This window comes from Bos taurus, chromosome X, assembly GCF_002263795.3.
Source record: "Bos taurus isolate L1 Dominette 01449 registration number 42190680 breed Hereford chromosome X, ARS-UCD2.0, whole genome shotgun sequence".
NCBI classification, from domain to species: domain Eukaryota; kingdom Metazoa; phylum Chordata; class Mammalia; order Artiodactyla; family Bovidae; genus Bos; species Bos taurus.
Genome location: NC_037357.1, coordinates 63,074,383 through 63,092,740, shown reverse-complemented (window position 1 = coordinate 63,092,740; position 18,358 = coordinate 63,074,383). Strand labels below are relative to the sequence as shown.

The 18,358-nt window shown below is 35.9% G+C and overlaps 1 protein-coding gene and 1 non-coding gene across 2 annotated transcripts in view; both read right to left on the bottom strand.

The window, feature by feature from the left end:
- Positions 1 to 2,507, bottom strand: part of HTR2C (5-hydroxytryptamine receptor 2C) — a 175,570-nt gene extending 173,063 nt beyond the window's left edge. Inside the window, exon 1 of the mRNA XM_059883829.1 lies at positions 2,384 to 2,507. Within this exon, the coding sequence (XP_059739812.1) occupies positions 2,384 to 2,507 (124 nt within the window). The remainder of the gene's footprint in view (positions 1 to 2,383) is intronic.
- A 14,320-nt stretch (positions 2,508 to 16,827) lies between these two features.
- On the bottom strand, positions 16,828 to 16,935 carry MIR1298 (microRNA mir-1298). Its single transcript, NR_031084.1, has one exon. It is a non-coding gene; the product is annotated as a microRNA mir-1298 (primary transcript).
- Between the last annotated feature and the right edge of the window lie 1,423 nt (positions 16,936 to 18,358).

Genomic DNA, 18,358 nt, shown 5'->3' with positions numbered 1-18,358 from the left:
ATCCATCTTTTCTTTAGAGAAAAATGAATGAAATTATTCTTTCTTCTTCCCCTTTCTCTTTTCTTCTCAATTTTTAGTTGCATTGCTTCTAATTTGTTAGTGTATATAACAAATAATATATATCATATAACATATGACAGTATTCTTATGCCCTTATACCACCTTTATTTTTGTCCTTGCTCTAAAATTAAATATATTAAATGATTATGATCCATCATTTTGAGGAAAATTTCTCAATCATCTCTTTGTTAGATGAATCTCATTCAATATTCAGTTTCTTAAGAGGGACTTAAAGTTTCAGAATTCCCTGAGTTAAAAAAAAAATAATAAGCTTTTTATAGCATTGATGGCCAATTTGTCTGGATACAAAATCTTTGTTTCAAACTTTATTTAGGTATTTTTCTATATTTAAATTTAAGGTATAATTATATCCAGTAAAATTTACCTTTTAAAACTGCATACTAGAATACAGTGTTTCAAATTTATATATATATATATATATATATATATATATATATATATATATATATATAAAACCACCACAACCAAGATGTAGAACAGTTCCATAGAACCAAAGTAAATGCTGTTTTGGAACCAGCATCCCACCTTCAGACCCTGTGAACTGATGATCTGTTTTCTGTCTTTATAAATTTGCTTTTGAAAGAATATCACATAAGTGGTTGACTTTAAATAAAATATTGTTTCACTGTTGCTTTGCTTTGTGTCTGACTCTTAGCGACCCCATGGACTCTCCACTTTAACCCTTTCCAACCTGCAAAGAGTTCCTTCCTTGACACTGGTTTATTGAGTTCTGTGTACACTTCCAAGTTACTTCCCTGAAGGATGAGCTTCCAGAGAAGTTTTTCAGAATGTTCATACTTGTGGTAAACTTTCTTTCTTGTGATGAGTTGAGATCAATCTTAGGCCTCCTACTAGCTTTTCTACTCTCTTTCTTTCTCATTTAGTATTTATTGGACTGGCCTTCCTCTTCACAATAGCACATGGTAGGAACCTAAGAGAGAGCTATTGTGAGCTCCTATTTATTTTCTGCTTACAGATAATTTGGAATTTGGATGTTCTCCAAATTTGGGGTTGATATTGTGTAGTTTGTTTTTGTTGTTTTTTATTGCTTGGGGGAGGGCTGGCGATGGATGTGTTAGATTTGGATTTCAGCTGATGCTATATTTTGATCACCCATATATTTTTAAGGGAGAAACTGACAAAATAAAACAGATACCAGAAAACAAAGCATGTCTTCTAAAGTACATTCATTCCAGTGACCTTTTCTTACATAATTTGTAGCTACAGTGTGGTAAAATGCTCACAGAGAAGGTAAAATGTGTATACTTCGAAATTAATGCATCATGAAAACTCAGTAACTATAAGAAAGTATATTTCCTGAGAATACTGTTTATAAAATGCCTATTGAGATAATCTATTACTACTGTGTATTTAGAACAGGATAATTAATTTTTAAGTTCCATGGAAGATTACTTTCTAAAAGCAATAATCTTCTTTTAGAATTTGAGAACTAGATCCATTTCCAGTATTAGTCCTTCCAGTCTAATTCCATTATACTCTCCAGGGAACACGGAGTCTATTTCATTTCCTTGTGAGATGAGTATATCTGCAATGAGATTCAAACTGGGTTCTCCAACTTCCTAGCAAAGATACTTAGCAGTTTAGTATAAGTGGTTTTGATTGTTCTTTATAAATATTACATACAAACAAAAGTTAGTGTTAAAATGAATACGGCAAAGTTATGGCAGAAAATCAAAAGAAAAATAAAACCTCTCTAAAATCCTATATCAAAACTTCCAAATGCTAGAATTTTTATTGTGATAATGTGACCTTGCACTTATATAATTAGTTGTTAATTTTTTATTCCTGTTTCCTTGTAAAAATATGAATTATAGTCTCTAGGAAGAAGAAGAATAGCTGTTATTGAGAGCTTATTATGTGGCAAGCACTTAGTTTGCCAACTTTTAAGATTACTTAATTTTTTTTTTATGATGATAAGTTTCTTTCATCTTCCTTTTATACAAGATGATACTAGGTATGTGTTATGCCCAGAACATAGGGGTCGGTGTGTGTTTTTTTCACTATCACATTCTGTACATTGGAAAGCAACTGTCATTGTTTAGAAATGACACTAAGCAATAGAGTATCTATATATGATTTTAATATAAAACACTTGTTTTGCTTTTTGAATACTGATTTGCTACTGATTTATTTAAATATGATATGTCCAATTTTTCTGTCACACAATTTCCTTAATTTTCCAAATGATATGAATAGGATAGTTAACTTTGTGTTTACTACAATACCTGACAGAAATTTATGACATGGCCTGAGATGGAAAAACTAATAAAATGGTACTTACCATAAAGGATTGCAAGCAGAGACAGTGGCATGACAAGTAGTCCCACTAGCATATCAGCAATGGCTAGGGACATTAAGAAGTAATTGGTGGCATTGTGCAGTTTCTTTTCCAAGCTTACTGCCATGATAACGAGGATGTTGCCACCAATTGTCAAGATTATTATTATGACAATTGAAAGTGCTGGCCAGTTTTGTACCCCGTCTGGGAATTTGAAGCGTCCACCATCGGAGGTATTGAAAATGTCAGTTACTATGGCTGCTACTGGGCTCACAGATATATCACATTGCCAAACCAATAGGCCAATCAGGTGCACACTGAAAATTAAGAAAAAAAAAATCAGGTACATATTATATTGCTTGTACCTAATAAATTATTTATATAAAACAACTGTTTTTCCTTTAACAATCATTATTATCACATCACTGTTTTTATTCTCTTAATTAAATTTCAGTATTTCTTATTTCTATCCTTTTATGGAGTGTTTAATATGAGTCAGGCTCTTAACTTACTGAAATATATATATATATATTTAAGTAATCTCATTTGATCTTATACGACATCCTCATGAGGTCAGTACTGACTATTATGTATATGGAGAGACTGAGGTTCAGAGAAGTTAAGTAACTGTCTTAAGGAAATACAGCCAGTAAGTAGCAGGGGCAGGGTCTGTACTCAGGTCTCACTGATTACAAAGCCTGAGTTTTAGTTTTACTCTATATAATCAATGTGAAACCACAGTATTATTTGACTTGCTGAGTGACTTTATGCTGGCTCGTGGTATCTTTAATAGCTGTCCTATACATTTTCCTTCTATCTGATACTCTCCCCATTTCTGTCCTGTGTTTTCTGGGTCCAGTTCTAGGCTAGAAGATGATTTCTGGTGATAATTAATTCCTATGGGTTTGATGCTTTCCTATGCTGGAAACGAAATTTCTTAAAGTCATTTAAAATGTACATTTCTCATGATGGTACTTATGTAGACTTTTACTAATAAGGATTTCAGGCCAAGTGGCAGACTAATGCAAGAGACACAGATGTGGTTTTGTTTTGTACATTCCAAATTAATTTGCCCTGATGGTGACATAAGATTTATTCAGTTTACATACATCAATATAAGTCCCAAAAGTGTCTAATAAAACTAACATTAATTTTCCTTAACAAAATAGACAAAGACAAGCATATTCAATATTTCCTGCTTTAAAGCAAGAATTATTATCTGCTAATGACTCTTATGTGTATTCTGTGTTCAGTAATATTTATTTAATATTAAGCAACAAGTACACTATATGTACTAGCTGTTAAACCCTGCTATTTATAGAGAAGAAAATTTCCTCTATTGGTACAACATGTGCTAAAAAATTTTCTATGCAAGAAAATTGCATGGGGTAATGGAACATAAAATGTTACAAAATCCAGAGTCTATGAGTTCTCCATGTAAATGTTTTTATTTCATTGTCTCATTCACTTGTTCTTTGAACTAAAAATATTATTTCTATACAGGGAAAATATATGTATGGTTTGACTATTGCTTATTATCAATGCCCAGAGAAATTTGAAGTAGTTAACACTAGATGATTATGATCATAATTGTATCTATAATATATACACACACACTACACTTTCTGAACCACCAAAACTGAACACTGAACCTGAAAACTTTTTGGCATTGTTTAACCTTAAATAAAATATTATAATAATTTTATACCATATTTAAAAATTATTTCCCTTAATATCTTGTGAATATACTTTCCATAGTTTAAGATAATGAAGAAATAATGAACATATTTTGACTTTCTCATTCTACAGGGGATGAAAACTAGTACTTCAGACATTTAGCTTAAAACTACTTCCTCATTATTCAAAGCTACCTGATATCCTAAGCATCATGTTTGTGGAAGAGATATACATAGTAATTTTTTCAAATAATGAGAGATACTCATTCAATTTTTTCAAATGCTGGATGTATTTTTTCCTGGAACATAAAAATAAGCTAAAATAATATGTGATTCAAAAAAATCTATAGCATAATTAATCTGTGATTAAGGTGTGTAGAAATTATTGAAATAAAGACCCAAATAAATAGAAGCAAGGTATTTGCTCAGCTTTGATTATTCTGTCACATTATTTGCTGCATTTGGCATTTGACATTGCATGTGACCAATGTCCTGGCTATATTATCTTAATGATTTTTTTGACCAGTCACTTAATCTTTCAGAACATCTATTTCCTCATCTCTAAAACAAGGATGATCTTTATGACATTATTTTTGTGAAAATTAAATGATAATGTAAAGTCTCAAAATAATACCTTTGCCTTAATAGGCCCTCAGTAAATGTTGGAGCAAACATTCTTTCTGCCTTCAAAGTTAAAAAAAAGTATTTTGTGGTAGCTATACCCTAACTCAGTGTACTTCAAAATTTGTCAAAAATTTAGGTCCTAGTTTTATTTTAAGAAGATATTTATGCAGAACTGGGTTCAGATAGTCATTTTAAATCCGAAGTCTTTTCTGGCCTAACTGATGAAAAATATGTTCTTCTGAAATTAAAAAAAACAAATCTAGTTTCTATTAGTTGATGACCATTTCAGGTAGTCCCATAAGACTTTCTGCTCAAAATAATATCCTACATCCTCAATTGGCAGTTGCAGAACCACAAATATATTTATTCCTATGCCTATAGAATATGGTCCTAACAGGATATGCAGTGCAACTTCAAATTTTCAAAGTAAATTGTGAAAACATCTAAGTAATTCCATATTTCTGTAGCAATGGTAAAATAATGCAGAATAAAATTGTATGTAACAAAAGTACGTGAAAACTACATTCAATTATGAATTTTAAAATTTGAGTATCTTAGAACTTTAGGATAGAAAAATATTCAAAACATTTGGCCTACCTCTATTGGTCAAATATATTTTTATTTTTTATTCAAGAGTCCAAGAGACAAATATTAAATTCTTGAGGAAGTTTATAGAATCTAAATATATCTTCTGTGAATTATTAAATAAATTAATATTATTGGGAATAATCCTGACAAGTTTTTACCTAGTTTAAATTCAATTTAATAAATTCACTTTGAGCACTACTTATGAGCAAATTTTTATGATTTTTACTGCAGTAAATCCTATTTTCTATAGTATTGTAATCAAGAATCAGCTGCATTCTAATTAAACTTAATTTCTAACATTTACATGCTTAATGAAAAATGTATAGTCCTTTTACAAAAGAGGAGTGATTTGAGTCTTGTTTCTAAAGCTTACATTAATTGCTATTAAGCCCACAAAATTCTCATAAAGTATGTACACAAAAATCACAGTGTCTGTCCAAACAATTCAAATAATTGATTCATTGCTACTAAATATTTAATGAAAATATAATCTCACATTCTTAGTAGATAAACAATGATAATTTGATTTAAAGGTCTGAGTACATTTTAAATCTACTGAGTTTTTGCATGGCATATGACGATGGGCGTTAATAGCAGAGATGAATGGGCCCTTATTTCTCTAGCATGGTGCTCGGTAGTGTCTGACTCTTTTTGACCTCCTGGTTCATAGCCTGCCATGCTTCTCTGTCCTTGAGATTTCCCAGGCAAAAATAGTGGAGTGGGTTGCCATTTCCTTCTCCAAGGAACTTCCCCACCCAGGGATTGAACCTGCATCTCTGGTGTCTCCTGCATTGGCAGGAAGATTCTTTACCATTGAACCACAAATTCTTTCATTTCATACCAGAATAATTTGGTGCCCTTTAAGGTATCCCTAGGGCTTCCCTGATAGCTCAGCTGGTAAAGAATCTGCCTGCAAAGCAGCAGACCCTGGTTGGATACCTGGGTTGGGAAGATCCCCTGGAAGAGGACATGGCAACCCACTCCAGTATTCTTGCCTGGAAAATCCCCATGGACAGAGGAGCTTGGCGGGCTACAGTCCATGGAATCACAGAGTCGGACACTACTGAGTGACTAAGCACACAATATATCCCTATATTTTGGTATGTGGAACAATGGCTATATACTAAGTTGACACAGCCACATGGAGTGGGAACATTGGTCCTTTCATTTCCCCACACCTGGCTCTTCTTTCCCCTTCTTTATCACTGTCCTTCACTCTTTCCTGCTCTAGTTTACTTGGAATCACAAATCCTTGAGACTGTCGTCACTGCAATGTACAGCAGCATCCAAGATGGACTATAATGCACATATTGTAGAGAATCCAACATTGATGTACTTTGTGTTTACCTTGCTCTATAAATTTTTTCCTTAGTGAGCACTTTTGTAGAAATCATAGAGGAGATCGTGTAGGAGTAGAGCGATTCAAGGCCTCTCAGTTGTACTGATCAGAGTTTACAGAGCCCTGGATCTTTTTTGCCATGCCCCCAATTCCTCAAAGTGTAAGTTCAGAAGAAAACAATCCAACTTTTTACTAAGTTAAAAAGAAGATATACCTGGATTAGATCACATTTAGAATTGCTCAGTACTTGAATTCAATTTCTTCCTTATCTCTTTTATGTTATTCTATTGATTTTAACTATTAGTTCATTGTCTCAGGGTTTCTGAGAATGGTATTACTTTTCTCTGTCCAGCTACATTCTCCAAATGCTACTCCCTGACTTCTGATCCATTCTTTTGAAATCTCAACTTTCTTCATAAAACCAGAGACTTATAAAAATGCTTTATTCTCTTGGCTGTTTAGTTCGTCTAGGAAGGAAAGAACCTTTTCTCATTTCTACATTTTGGCCATAGAAAAAGCAACCACAGCAACCACAACATCAGGATTAATTTTACTTGTTTGAACATTTGAGTGGTTGTGTTTAATTGGAGTTCAAATTATTGTTTTTCCCCATTTACTGATTTTGAATAGAAAACACCAATGTTAGTCTATTGGTATGCAAGTCATTTATGCATGTTGAGGGAAATATAGTGGAATAATCATATAAAAACCTGTTTAACATTTTTGAGCAAACCACTCTGAAAAGTTAGTTTTCAAAAATAATAGGTAATAACATCCTTACAGGAATGAGTGCACTGCTTTCCTCAGGTTCACCATGATTGCTTCAGTCTTAAGCAACCAAGTTTAAAATTGAGATGAGGAAATTTAACAGACTGGATTCACTATGCCATCCTTTCTGGGGAGAGAAAAAAAAAGAGAATTACTAAAATTTGAAATAACCTGCATAACATTTAATTAAATAAAAGCAAATATACTTATTAAGTGATAAGAAACAATCAATACTAAATTTAGCAACAAATATTGTCATATAAGTGATAAAAATAGCAAAGAGAATAGATATTTCATTTATTTACCAATATACAACCATCATAATTGTTCTAAAATTTCTTATATACACTTTCTTTATATGGAACTTCTACTGAATCTCACCCTGTTGGAGTACAAATTAGTGTTTTGAAAAATAAATTAAGAATATTGTCTTTTTAATTTGCAAACCATTGAGAGAAAGTCTGTGATCTAATAATTAAGTAGCATGTATAAAGTAAAAAGGTTTCATCTTATAGAAACATGAAAAACTAAAATTTTAAGCCTCTTTATAAAGTGAACCTATTTTATACAATGTTTCTAACTTTTTTCCTTCAGTGAAGCAATCTGTGTTTTCATAGAAAGCTTTAATAATACATTTGTGTTAACCAGTAATATTATCCAAGAGTGGCAATGGGTTTATACCAAAAAAAAAAAAAAAAAAAGAATTGATTAAATTAACTATAGTAAATATAGCAACCGCTCTATGTACCAACTAGTTGGTATCCAACAGATAGTATGCTGCAGTCGGGGCACATGGAATAATGTTGAAAATTGCAAACAAAAGTGCAGTTGCACTAGGTGATTGAAACAAAAAGTTTTAGTTTCATTTATTAAGAACTGACAATTCATCTTCAAAGGATTAGGAAGAAAACATGACAACTCTGTAAAAATCAAAGAATTTCAGAGTGAGTACCTTTGATTTCTGTAGGCTATTTTTGAAGGAGATACTTGTTGCATTGCAAAGCTCTATCAAATATTTATGTAACAGATTATTCACCGCTTAGCACTCATTATATTCAGTGTGCTAAAATGTTGGCCAAGAGTAGACTGAATGCAAATTTGCTGAGGATCTCTGCTGTGCTCCTTGTGGAAATATCATCTTTACACAGAGTGAAACATGTCACTTTGAATTTTTACATTGATAAAGAAAATATACTCAGTTTGAATTCTAATGATTAACATAGAGACCCGCTGGTTTTTCTGTGTGGCAATTCTTAATTGGGAATAGAGCGGGGAAAGCTCTCTATTTTTCATCTTGCTTTCTCTATATCTTCTCTTTCTGGATTTTGATTAAACTCTCTTTCCATACATGCCAAACATGTAACTGTATTCTTTTGGGGGACTGTGAGCTATTTTAAGAGTCAAGATTGTGATATTAAGTTTGTATGTATTGGGCTGTCAATGAGAAAAATTTAGTTTGTGTGTGTGGGAGGGGTGGGGGGGAGAGAGAGAGAGTTGAATAGCTCGAGAACATGAAATAATATTTAAAAGTCATCTCTTTTGTCTAATTTGTAAATATTTTCAAGGGATATGATAAAAATTTGTCAGTAATCTTTTTGAATATTTTCTAGTTCCTTTTAGAAATATGGAAATAAAATTTTTACCAGAACAAACTGCCTCCCTATGTTGCCCATCTTACTCAATAACACTGTTATTCTAGTCAGTCAAGCTACAAATTTAATTTATTCTCTCTTCTTATCCCTCAACTCTCACTGTGAGATCTTTCAGGGATATCTACATAAAAATCTGCCCCCAAATCATCGCCTTACAGTATGTGAAATGTTCTGTGCATAATTCTACAAGGGGAAGGGATACAAAATCTCTTAGAGCCTTGGATAAGGTAAATTAATAAGAGAAACAAGAAATACCTGTGAGTTCAATTATTCAAATTTGACAGAATGTCAAATGTTTATGTTTTATAAAATAAAGAAAAGGAATCTTTTATGGAATAACTGACAGAATGATTGATTTTTATTGAGAATTTATATTATTCTCATAGAAACTGTTTGATCATGTAACAACATAATAGTGTTATAAGAATACATATACACATACATGTGTGTAGGTATGTATGTGTATTTGTGTGTGCATGTGTATATACATAATTTTGTGTAGAGGAAAAACTTTGATTAACATGAAATTGTCTCAAGCATGATGAGAAAATTACAGATTAAGCCACAGAAATAAATTTAGGATCAGTAAATACCCATTTAGAATGATCTCTTATTTCTTTCTGAAACATAAATTTCAAACGTTTTCATGTTCTCTCTAAATCTCTGTAAGATCTTCAGTTAACAATGTTTTTACATTTGCTAAGGCAAAATTGGGGACAAATATTAGTTTTCATATAGTTCTTGATAGTACACAAGATATTGCAGAATAACCTCAATTAATGTCGAATTATAATGAATCAAAACTCATACCCTGAGCATTATATTTAATTGATGCCTATGAAATCTATGCCCATATGTTAACATATGTCATATAAAATATGGCATCATCAAAAATAGTGTGAACAGTTGAAAACAAGTGGCCCCAAATAGGCTCTCTAGTTCACTGTATATTCAGAACTGCTAAATTTCAAACTATCAGAATCAGTATCACTCAAAGAAAGCCATTATTAATAGTCATCTTGGAAGTGAAAATCTTTTTTTTTTTTTTTTAAATAAATGCATTTATTTATTTATTTATTTATTTATTTTTATTCTTCCAATTTTATTTTATTTTTAAACTTTACATAATTGTATTAGTTTTGCCAAATATCAAAATGAATCCACCACAGGTATACATGTGTTCCCCATCCCGAACCCTCCTCCCTCCTCCCTCCCCATACCATCCCTCTGGGCCGTCCCAGTGCACCAGCCCCAAGCATCCAGCATCGTGCATCGAACCTGGACTGGCAACTCGTTTCCTACATGATATTTTACATGTTTCATTGCCATTCTCCCAAATCTTCCCACCCTCTCCCTCTCCCACAGAGTCCATAAGACTGTTCTATACATCAGTGTCTCTTTTGCTGTCTCGTACACCGGGTTATTGTTACCATCTTTCTAAATTCCATATATATGCGTTAGTATACTGTATTTATGTTTTTCCTTCTGGCTTACTTCACTCTGTATAATAGGCTCCAGTTTCATCCACCTCATTAGAACTGATTCAAATGTATTCTTTTTAATGGCTGAGTAATACTCCATTGTGTATATGTACCACAGCTTTCTTATCCATTCATCTGCTGATGGACATCTAGGTTGCTTCCATGTCTTGGCTATTATAAACAGTGCTGCGATGAACATTGGGGTACACGTGTCTCTTTCCCTTCTGGTTTCCTCAGTGTGTATGCCCAGCAGTGGGGTTGCTGGATCATAAGGCAGTTCTATTTCCAGTTTTTTAAGGAATCTCCACACTGTTCTCCATAGTGGCTGTACTAGTTTGCATTCCCACCAACAGTGTAAGAGGGTTCCCTTTTCTCCACACCCTCTCCAGCATTTATTGCTTGTAGACTTTTGGATCGCAGCCATTCTGACTGGTGTGAAATGGTACCTCATAGTGGTTTTGATTTGAAATCTTTTTTAAAAAAGTAAAAACACTATGGGGAAGAAAGACTGGCATGAATTAAAAAGAGAAAAAGCTTTCTTTGACTCTTCCAACATGGCTATAAGTTAGACTTCAGTCAGTTGAGTCACTCAGTCATGTTCGACTCTTTGCAACACCATGGACTGTAGCACACCAGGCTTTCCTGTCCATCACCAACTCTCGGAGCTTACTCAAACTCATGTCCATCGTGTCGGTGATGCCATCCAACCATCTCATCCTCTATCATCCCCTTCTCCACCTGCCTTCAATCTTTCCTGGCGTCAAGAATTTTTCTAGTGAGTCAGTTCTTTGCATCAGGTGGCCAAAGTATTGGAGTTTCAGCTTCAGCATCAGTCCGTTCAATGAATATTCAGGACTGATCTCCTTTAGGATAGACTGGTTGGATCTCCTTGCTGTCCAAGGGACTCTCAAGAGTCTTCTCCTACAGCACAGTGCAAAAGCATCAATTCTTCAGTGCTCAGCTTTCTTTATAGTCCAACTCTCACATCCATACATGACTACTGGAAAAACCATAGCTTTGACAAAATGGACCTTTGTTTGCAAAGTAATGTCTCTGTTTTTTAATATGCTGTCTAGGTTGATCATAGCTTTTCTTCCAAGGGGTAAGCGTCTTTTAATTTCATGACTGCAGTCACCATCTGCAGTGATTTTGCTGCTGCTGCTGCTAAGTCACTTCAGTCGTGTCCGACTCTGTGTGACCCCATAGATGGCAGCCCACCAGGCTCCCCCGTCCCTGGGATTCTCCAAGCAACAACACTGGAGTGGGTTGCCATTTCCTTCTCCAGTGCATGAAAGTGAAAAGTGAAAGTGAAGTCGCTCAGTCGTGTCTGACTCTTAGCGACCCCATGGACTGCAGCCCACCAGGCTCCTCCATCCATGGGATTTTCCAGGCAAGAGTATTGGAGTGGGGTGCCATTGCCTTCTCTGGCAGTGATTTTGGAGCCCCCCCAAAAATAGTCTCTCACTGTTTCCATTGTTTCCCCATCTATTTGCCATGAAGTGATGGGACCAGATGCCATGATCTTCATTTTCTGAATGTTGAGTTTTAAGCCAGCTTTTTCACTCACATCTTTCACTTTCATCAAGAGGCTCTTTAGTTCTTCACTTTCTGCCAGAAGAGTGGTGTCATCTGTGTATTTGAGGTTATTGATATTTCGCCCAGTAATCTTGATTCCAGCTTGTGCTTCATCTAGCCCGGCATTTCACATGATGTACTCTGCATATAATTTAAATAAGCAGGGTGACAATATACAGCCTTGACCTACTCCTTTCCTGATTTGGAACCAGTCAGTTGTTCCATGTCAAGTTCTAATTGTTGATTCTTGATCTGCATACAGATTTCTCAGGAGGCAGGTCAGGTGATCTGGTATTCCCATCTCTTTAAGTATTTTCCACAGTTTGTTGTAGTCCACACAGTCAAAGGCTTTGGTGTATTCAATAAAGCAAGGGTAGATGTTTTTCTGCAACTCAATTGCATTTTCGATAATCCAGTGGATGTTGGCAATTTGATCTCTGGTTCCTCTGCTTTTTTCTAAATCCAGCTTGAATATTTGGAAGTTCATGGAAGCACCAGGACTCAGGAGAAAGGAGCTGACCCAGACAAGAAACTGACCCAAATATGCCCATGAGTGTCCAGGAGTCTCTGGTGGAGGCATGGGTCGGCAGTGGCCTGGTGCAGTGTTGGAGGCACTGAGTGCAGCAGTGCATACATGGGACCTTTTGAAGGAGGTCACCATTATCTTCATTATCTCCACCATAGTTTGGCCTCAGGTCAAGCAACAGGGAGGGAACACAGTCCCGCCCATCAACAGAAAATTGTATTAAAGATTTACTGAATATGGCCCTGCCCATCAGAACAATACCCAGTTTTCCCCTTAGTCAGTCTCTCCAATCAGAAAGCTTCCATAAGCCTCTTATCCTTATCCATCAGAGGGCAGAGAGAATGAAAACCACAGTCACAGAAAACTGACCAAACTGATCACATGGACCACAGCCTTGTCTAGCTCAATGAAACTATGAGCCATGCCATGGAGGGCCACCCAAGATGGCAGAGAGTTCTGACAAAGTGTGGTCCACTGGAGAAAGGAATGACAAACCACCTCAGTGTCTTGCCTTGAGAACCCCATGAACAGTATGAAAAGTTAGATTTGGGAATTTGTTAATTTCATACCTAATTGGTGTGATTCTTATTTAGCTCTAATATTAAGAATGACTATGAAGGGACCTGGTTTAGATTTCTCTAGCATACAGCTCCAATTCTGACTTCTTTTTAGTGACCTTATAAGGGTTTTGCATGGTCATGAGTTTAGTCATGCTACACCTCTTGCCTTTATTGGAAAATAAGCTGATGATTCACTTGGGAGACCAGTACCGTGCTCTCTCTAAGAAATATCTAATTTTCTATGCCAATTTGCCATCCAAGTGGTGGGAGATATATGACCATCCTTGTGGTCCATTGAACACTATTAAATTAATTTGTGAAAACTACAAAGATGAGGCAGGGAAATCAATTTTCCACATTATCTCAGTTTTACACATATTAAATTTAGCTTTTAAGAGAGTATCTACATTGCTGTCTATTCAAAGATAAAAGTAATAACAAGACCATCAACAAGGGGGAAGAAAAAAACATGATTTAGGACTCCAGTGAAGTCATAATTGTGGCTTCCCTGTTGATTCAGCAGTAAAGAATCCGCCTGAAATGTGGTAGGCCTGGGTTTGATTCCTGGGTTTGGAAGATCCCCTGGGGAAGGGCACAGCAACCCACTCCAGTATTCATGCCTGGAGAATCCCATGGGCCGAGGAACCTGAGGGGCTACAGTCCCTAGGATAGCAAAGAGTTGGACACGACTAAAGCGACTCAGCACACATACATGCAAAGTCATAATTGAGGATCAGGTTGAAGAGTCAACTGTTGAACCAATAGAGAGTAGATATTAGAGAAAAAATAAAGGAAGAGGGCAGTAAATAAAATGGAAATAATAGGCAAAAGGGAAAATGTCAAGCAAATGTATTTTGAGAAGGAACAAGAGTGCATACTGTATGATTTGTCTAAAAGGAGATTGACTGCTGGTGACCTTAGCACCATTTCAATAAAGTAGTGTGGAAAGGGTCTGGAATATAGTTGGATGAGAGGGAGAGAGAGAGCTAGCCAAATTAGAGGAGGTGGTTGGTGAGGAAATGGAAAAGGTTCAAAAAGTTTTGTCCGATGCAGTAGAGGCAGACGTATACTAAAGGTATACTAGAGACAACTTTTTGAGCAGAAGAATCATCTATGTGTACTTTCTAGGTTACTTCCACATTCCTTGGCCAAGTGCTGGGTATAAACCAGTTGACTGAAGGAAAGGGAAAGGGAGAAAATTGAAGTGATTTAAGATGTGACAGACATCAAAAAAACCTAAGAATAAAGGAAGAGCTGTTGTTTTGTCCAAATTGTCTTTGGAGAGGATAAGAGTCCTTGGACATTTCCTTGCATCTTCTAAAGATAACCATTTATTATTCATTTTTACCATTACCTTTTCCACCTTTGACCTGGAAGAAACATTGCTCATGTTTCAGTAATATTTTCTGTCCTCAGACTGTTTCTTACTCTCTCTTTCCCAGGCCTGTTCAAACATGATATTGATGAGACTAAAAATAAAATGCTAGCGTTTCATCTTGATGTTTTAACAAAATTTGGGGAGTATAAAGTAACTCATAAGAAGACATACTTTACATGAGATTTCTGGAAATTGTATGAGTTCATCCTGGTGATGCAGCAGATGGTTTTCTCTGATACACAAGAGCCTATGTCTGACCCTTAATGTTGTAAAAAATATATATATATTGAATAGACAGTCAACTGATATCCTTCTTGTCTGACTTTTTAACAAGTTTTCAGATCAGTTCAGTTCAGTCGCTCAGTCGTGTCTGACTCTTTGTGACCCCATGGACTTCAACACACTGGGCTTCCCTGTCCATCACCAACTCCCGGACCTTACTCAAACTCATGTCCATTGCATCGGTGATGCCATCCAATCATCTCATCCTCTGTCACCCCCTTCTCTTCCTGCCTTCAATCCTTCCTGGCATCAAGGACTTTTCTATTGAGTCAGTTCTTTGCATCAGGTGGCCAAAGGATTGGAGTTTCAGCTTCAGCATCAGTCCTTCCAATGAATATTCAGGACTGATTTCCTTTAGGATAGACTGGTTGGATTTCCTTGCTGTCCAAGGGACTCTCAAGAGTCTTCTCCTACACCACAGTACAAAAGCATCAATTCTTCGGTGCTCAGCTTTCTTTACAGTCCAACTCTCATATCCATACATGACTACTGGAAAAACCATAGCTTTGACTAGATGGATCTTTGTTGGTAATGTAATGTCTCTGCTTTTTAATATGCTGACTAGGTTGATCATAGCTTTCCTTCCAAGGAGTAAGCGTCTTTTAATTTCATGGCTGCAGTCACCATCTACAGTGATTTTTGGAGCCCAAAATTTACCTCACTAAATAACCACCCAAAGCCTAAGTTTCTTTGTCCTCTCAATTCCTTACAAATTTATGTGTTTTTTTTTTTTTTTTTTTTTTGTCTAAAAATTAGAAAAACTTCTTGGTTTAGCTACTTCTTAGGTCCTATTTCTATGAGTCCTCCATATGCATGAATTAAAATTTGTTTCTTTTTCTCCCGTTAGTTTGTCTTGCCTCAATTTTATTAGCCCAGCAACAAGAACTCAAGAAGTGTAGGGGGTTAAATTTCCCTCTCCCTGACAGTAGTAACAGATATTCAGAGAATCTGCCTTAGTGGGCAGAGTGCCCAGCAATTTGAAGCTGCTTTCTCCCTGAAAGCTATCCCAGAATTATCTCAACCTAAGAATCCACATGGGTTTGCCAGGTGGTGCTAGTGGTAAAGCACCTGGCTGCAAATGCAGGAGACTCAAGAGAGCTGGGTTCAATCTCTGGGTTGGAAAGACCCCCTGGAGCAGGAAATGGCAGCCTACTCCAATATTCTTGCCTGGAGAATCCCATGGACAGAGGAGCCTGGTGGGCTATAGTCCATAGGGTTGCAAAGACTGAAACAACTTAGCACATATGCAAGAATCCACTTAATAAAGTGAAGGCTTTTAAACAGGGAAACTCATGGAGCAAATCATATGCTAAATCTCTGTGTTGGAGACCAATTTTGACTGATTTGCAGGACTGTATAATAGTCTGTATGATAGTACTTTCATGAATTCAGTTATTTATTGATTGCTTATTATGTGCTTGGTATTCTGCTAGGCACTGTAGCAAAGAAAGTAGACCAGGACCCTGCTCTTGGGGAGCTTATATTCTAGTAAGAGATACAGACAATAAACATTTAAATAAGTAGGATAATTTCAGATAGTAAGAACTGCTATGAATAAAATGGAATGGCATAGTCGGATAAAGAGTGACTGCGAGAAGTACTTTAGATGGACCTATGTATGTAGCCATAGCTTGAGGTTAGATATTTTTAAAATATTATAATATACTAATAATATGAGTCAGCATTTGTTGGGTCTTGTCAATCACAATAAAAAAAATCCAGTCCTTTTATACTGGTGAGTTAAGCACACATGTGTCAGTGGTGGTAACAGTTCAAAATTTTCTTAGTCTGATTTTAATTTCACAAACTAGAAGGGGAAACTGTCTTTTTAAAGATACTTAACATTCAATTCAGCTGCAAATTAAAATGTGTTCCCACTTATATCATACATTGGTGTCTTTTCTCCCATAAGCAACTCCCATTTCCCATCTCATTAGGTTGAGATCACAAACTTTTGGCGATTATAGCAGGCCCTCTTGGCTGTAGAGGGATCCAGTCGAGTCCGAAAAGCAAAAAGTTCAATCAGTTGCCCAGATGTATTTATTGCCAAATATCAGGGTACTTGGATACATCTGGACAGCCGAATGAACTCTTAACTTCTCATCTTTCCAACAGCTCTTCATTTCACAGCTTCAGAATCACCTATATAATGGGAAGAGAAACAAACAAAAAGCCACTTTGGATTGGAAGGCTCAGTCTAGGGCTGGTTTTGCTGTCCCATCTAAAATAAGCAACTGTTACTATTGCTTTATAACTTATTATTGTACAATGCACATAAATTCCTAAAATTGAGCAATACCTTTAAAAAACAAATTAATAATGTGAAAATAAAGTTTATCACAAGTACAAAAAATTGACACAAATTGAAAATTAATTGTATAACCAATAACATATAATGTATACATCACTGTAGTACCATTCAGTCCCCTAGGTGTTAAATATGTGAGGTATAGGAAGAAGAAAATGAGGCTGAGAGGCAGAAAACCCAGGTTCTAGTCTTGATTTTTATCACTTAGTTGATGTGTGGTTTAGGACAAGTCACTGAATCAATTTGGGCCTCAGTGTTTTCAACCATGGCATGAAAGGGTTATGATAAAGTATCTCTATCCTTTCTGACTCTGAAGTGCTGTGATTCTGGCTTTCTTCATAAATATTGGACATTATTCTATGCTATCTTACATATAAGATGCTTCTAAATAGCTAAGTTTGGTTGCAACTACATTCTACCTCTTGTTATTGTCAGTTAAATGTAAGGCACGACATTCATCTGAGAAAGTCTCTTGATTTGAAAGGAATGTGAAAGTGGTTTTTACCTTGAGTATTCTCATGATACAGCCTGCACAGCCTACAAATTAATATGCATGTTTTTTGCCCCATCTCTTCTTTCTGCTTCCTTAAATGATTCTTAAATGCATGCCGCATTCTCAGAGGATTAGGAGACTACACAGACACACAAATTTTAAAACAAAATTGTTGGGGGCCAGAGTGAGGTACTCCGCCCATGGCAAAGGTCATGAGGAAGGAGGCTTGACATACGCAAAGGCGGGATCGAGCCTCAGGAGTCCCCCTGGAAATCCTCGAGCGTCTACCCCCATAACCAGAGCCTGCCTACTTTACTACTTTGTGCTCTTACCTACACCTCTGACTTTACGGGGGGCTGTCCCCCACGACCTCTTTCGGAGAAGGAGTTAACCTAGAGCTCCAGTTAATAATAATTCTTGGGCGTGATAAGAGTGTTTTAACCTACAAACTCCTCTGAAGGTTCTCTAGCCTGCCTGACAGGCTTGTCTGGCCTCATGTGATTGCTCACAGCCTCCCAACCATGAGAGGCACGAGATGCTTTAAACCTTCTAAAAACAGGTTCCTTAGAAAAGTTAGAAAACTATTAGTATAAGTATAATGGGCTGATTAGAAATTGTATTGGTGAAGGGTTTTTCATTTGTTGAGCCAATGTTTGTTGCTAAGTCTCCACATCCCCTGCCCTTACACACATTAATGAATATATAGAAGAAATAAGTATTAACCTTTG